The following is a 4,446-nucleotide window of genomic DNA, read 5'->3' as shown; positions in this document are numbered from 1 at the left end:
CTGTTTTGTCTTGCGTCTTCCTTATAACCACTCATATAAGCACTCTGTGAGAACCCCCATTAAACCTGTGGTAGGTCATTGTGTATTATGGCCTAGAATGGTAGTCCCATACTTAAAATATCTATTTTTCAAGCTAAATGTTCAGTTCTAAAGTTAGTATATAATGCATAAGTAAAGTATAGTGTAAGTGTATATGTGTGTATATGTATATTATATTATACTTTTTTGATCCTGTGAGGGAAATTTGGTCTCTGCATTTATCCTAATCTGTGAATTAGTGAAACACACACAGCACATATTGAACAGTGAGGTGAAGCACACACTAACCCGGAGCAATGAGCTGCCTGCTACAGCGGCACTCGGGGAGCAGTGAGGGGTTAGGTGCTTTGCTCAAGGGCACTTCAGCCATGGATGTGGGCATGGGAGAGCAGTGCTCAACCACTTCCCCCGCACACATTTTTCCTACTGGTCGGGGATCGAACCAGAAACCCTTCGATTACAAGTGTCTGTTTATATAAGGAGCAAGCAAACTGAGCAGGAAATGTTTTAAAAGCATTATAAAATTAAGCCTCTTTAATTTAAAATTTCATTCACTGAATTTTACGGTCACAATTAAATGTTGACTGTTCAGACCATTTTTGAAGTTCGTTGATTGGAAATAATTTTAGAAAAAACACTTAAGAGTTGGCTTAAAGGCCATCATGGAGAGCAGACAGTCGGTAAAAGAAGCTAGAAGCGTGGCACAATTTCTCACTTTTTCTCTGTGGTGAGGTTTTAATTGCCATTAGTTGCATCACACCCTCCTGCTGCAACCTGGCAGTTCCCTGTTGTTAACCTGAGGTCATGCTTATGCATTTCCTCTTGTTTGATCACTCTTGTATCCTATCGCCTGGCTGTGCCGTAACTGGCACAAAGGCGGCTATCAGAGGAGCTGGAGGTGCCAAGTCCATGGGTCAGGTTCGTTTTTGCCTGACCTGCAACACTCCCGGGCACTATGCTGGTGATTGATTGGGTTACAGATAGATTCAACACAATCATCCTCATTAGAGTAAACACATTGGGGGGTGCTGTGGCACAACAGGCTACAGTGCTCATACCATATACGGGTTCAAGTGCCCACGGGACCAAGGTTCGAATCCGACCTGCGGTCATATCCCGGTCCCACCCCATCTCTCTCCCACTTACTTCCTTTCTCACTCTTCACTGTCCTATACAAATAAAGGCAAAAAGCCCAAAAAATAAAAATAGAGTAAACAAAAAACCTAAGTGGACATGAAGTGCAAAAAAAAATGATTTGGTAAGAATTGTGTCTGAACTTGATAGCTCAGCACATCACTTAACAGAAAAATGTAAGCTAGTCTTTTCTAAGGCACAAGAAGTATTACTCAGTAAACTCAGGTTTCCAAACTTCATCTGTAAAACATCTTTGTACCTTGAGCTATATTAAGTGCTACAGACATACATACCTTAAAACATCGTAGTCCTGTTTTCATGTGTCTAATTTCATGAGGTTTACTTTAACTAATTTAGATTAATTTAATTAGCCAAACATTGTCCCTTTATAAAGAGCCCAGCAAATGATAAGCCGCATACAGGATGTGTTTAAGTGTGTGTGTGTGTATCATGTGTCCCATGGCTACTTGTCCTGTAGGTTCCACCTGGCCTGGCCACTGTAAGATGACCTCCGCAGTCTGGGAGATAGTGGGAGAACAGAGGACAACAGAGAGGAAAAGGAAGTAGAAGAATGATGGAAAGATGGCAGAACAGGGAACGTTTGAGAAAAGAGAGGTTTGAAGATAAAGGGGATGAAAAAGTCAAAAGAAAGGAATAGGATAGATGTTGGGAATTATCAATGGGCTTGACTACTGTATATTTAATGCTCATGAATCATTGATGTCATCACTTGTCCACCAGCTCTAGAGGGACTGCACATGCGTGTACACACACACACACACACACACCCTCTTGTGCCTGTGTACTGTTCGATGCAGTCATCATGACTACCAATGGATCCATTCTAGAGATGGAAATCGTGAGACACCAACGGACTCATCAGAGCAAGGCTCGGGCGCGCTCATACCTGCTATCTCCGCCCTTGCTCCCTCTGCCTCCAGCCAGCGCCCCACGGATCAGGGAGACGGTCCACCTTCCTATCTTGGCCTCCCACAAACCCACACTTGAGAGTCAGGATGCACCCCCAGTATCACTCAGGTAAGATGACCATATTTCCTAGAAACAGTAACAAATCCCTGTCCTAGTTATTTTGCTGTTTTGGTCTTAACCTGTTATTTACATAAGCTGTCCTTTGTTGAATTAATCATACCATTAAAAGGAAGAAATACTCAGTGTATCATTTGTGTCTGTTCTTTGGATGACCCATAAGTGTACGTTTGTGCAATGTTTTCTCAATACCCTGCACTCAGTGTTCATTTGCTTAGTTGAAACCCCCAAAATCTCTGCAGTCAGATGATACGTCCTTGTTTTTAGTACTGGGTAGCTTGGGTTACAATATAGGTCTTCAAGCTTAGTTTCGTGAAGGTATTCCAAAGCAACCCGTGTCCAGCAGGGTTTCCCATTCAATGGGGATTGATAAAGACACAGTATGTTATATTGTTAAAAATAAATGCTGAGAACTTACCAGAATAATTTAACTTCATGCCATTTTATTCCTTCATTTTAAGTATTTGGAAAATGTACACAAATACCTGGCAAAATTAATGTGTATATTGCACAGGCATTAAGGTAAACAATTTTTGGTTATAAATTATTGGTTCATAACTAGACATTCGCGTGTGCTTTACAACAAAAAAAACATGTTTCACTAGTGGTATTCTGCCTTTACTTTATTGAACATTGGCCAGTGATGTGTGTGGTGTTTCTCTGTTGATGTACCTTAAGGTTTCATCTTGGACATGCTTCTATATGTAAATGAGTGTCTGTTTTGCATAATTGTACAAGTGTGTGAATGCAAGTTAGCAAAGGAATATGGCTCTTGACATTCTTACTGATATATTAACATGTTTAATATGTTTGTGAACTGAATGCATTTGTATCTACAACTGTCAGTTATTTCACAAACCTTACATTGTCTAATATTTTTCTAGATTAAGTGTATTTAACTGCTGGTATAGATGTACTGATCCTAGCACTCACCAGCCGTCTTAAACTGACAAATAACTGTTAAAAACAGCACTCACTGATGCACTTATTCTTACTGTACTCTAATGTTTTTAAATTGTCCTAAAATTGTTGAGAATTGTTCTAAAAACTTAAACTGTTTACCATGTTGTTAGTCGCTTTGGCTAAAAATGCGTCAGCCAAATGTAATGTAATGTAATGTACAAATACATAACATGTACAAATTTTACATTTGGGTAAACGCTTATGATAGACCTCTTGTGTTTTCTGTCCTCAGCAGAATGTGTTTTCCCCACCCATGTGACTTTTGTTTTTAATCGTTCTATGTCCTCCTGTGAACAGTATCAGTGAACCATCACTCTTCACCTCGGAGCCCAAGGTTACCCTGTTTGACAGGTTTCCACACAGACGCCACCCCCCTCTCCGTAAACGTACACCCCAACTGCCATTCTGCAAGTTATGTGATCCAGGTGGGAGGAGTCAGAGCTATAGACCCACCTACACCCACTTCTCTTATCCAATCAGACCAGCCGTGAAGCTGTCCCCAACTCCACCACGGAGCCAGTCAACATCCGCCACTCAGCTGGGGGTTCGGCGACTGGTGTTTGCGTCCCCTCTGCCCTTAGGTGCACCTCAGGGAGTTCTGTCTGTGAGGGGGACCCCCTGCCTGCCCCCCCAGCCCGGCCCTTCTGCCCAGCCTACACGAGGACGTACCCAGCTTCATGTTTTCCTACCCACAGAGGTGGTTCCCTCAGAGGAGGTTGACAGTGAATCGGTGGATGAGGGTTTTATGGACGAGCTGGACAGTAAGGTCTCCTCTTTGAAGATCCATCAGGGGACATCAAAACCACCAGTGTAATAAACAGACTTGTTGAATGACAGGACATGCAAACAGAACTAACTCATTCACATAAACACACGCACACACACACACACACATACATCCAGACGCTTATATATTGAACCATAGAATTGCATGATGCATAATTAACTCTCAAAGAAGATCTGTCTGTCAGTAGTACTCCAAGCCAAGGCACTGTGTGATAATAGGCCCTTTCGCACTGTAAGGTCTTTTTGCAGTCCATAGAACATACAATTCCTAGAACCCCTTTTTTCGCACTTTCGGACAGCATGGAAGTGGAGTTCCTTTGACCGCAGTTCCTATAACTATTTGAGCTCTTGCTTTGGGGTAGGGTCTTTTCCCTGTGTGCATAGGAACCATGGCTGATTTGCATGCCAAGGCAGCAAGCACCATTTTTCAGCTTCTGTTTAAATTTGCTGGACATAAAAACAGCATGAGAAGGCTGC

At 42.2% G+C, this 4,446-nt stretch overlaps 1 protein-coding gene across 1 annotated transcript; it reads left to right on the top strand.

The window, feature by feature from the left end:
- Window positions 1-1,865: 1,865 nt before the first annotated feature.
- On the top strand, window positions 1,866-4,019 carry LOC125285187. The gene is made up of 2 exons (XM_048229492.1): window positions 1,866-2,211; window positions 3,481-4,019. The coding sequence occupies exons 1-2, from the start codon at window positions 1,997-1,999 to the stop codon at window positions 3,995-3,997; spliced, it is 732 nt and encodes a 243-aa protein (XP_048085449.1). The 5' UTR covers window positions 1,866-1,996; the 3' UTR covers window positions 3,998-4,019.
- The last annotated feature ends 427 nt before the right edge of the window (window positions 4,020-4,446 follow it).

The sequence above is a fragment of the Alosa alosa genome, chromosome 20 (genome assembly GCF_017589495.1).
Source record: "Alosa alosa isolate M-15738 ecotype Scorff River chromosome 20, AALO_Geno_1.1, whole genome shotgun sequence".
Classification (NCBI taxonomy): Eukaryota; Metazoa; Chordata; class Actinopteri; order Clupeiformes; family Clupeidae; genus Alosa; species Alosa alosa.
This window is presented reverse-complemented; position numbering and strand designations above follow the sequence as displayed.

Excerpts from the sequence above, each read along its gene's own strand:
- LOC125285187 (XM_048229492.1), top strand. The coding sequence starts at position 1,997 with ATGACTACCAATGGATCCATTCTAGAGATGGAAATCGTGAGACACCAA. Across the intron at positions 2,212-3,480 it reads GCACCCCCAGTATCACTCAG|TATCAGTGAACCATCACTCT; the intron begins GTAAGATGACCA and ends TCCTGTGAACAG.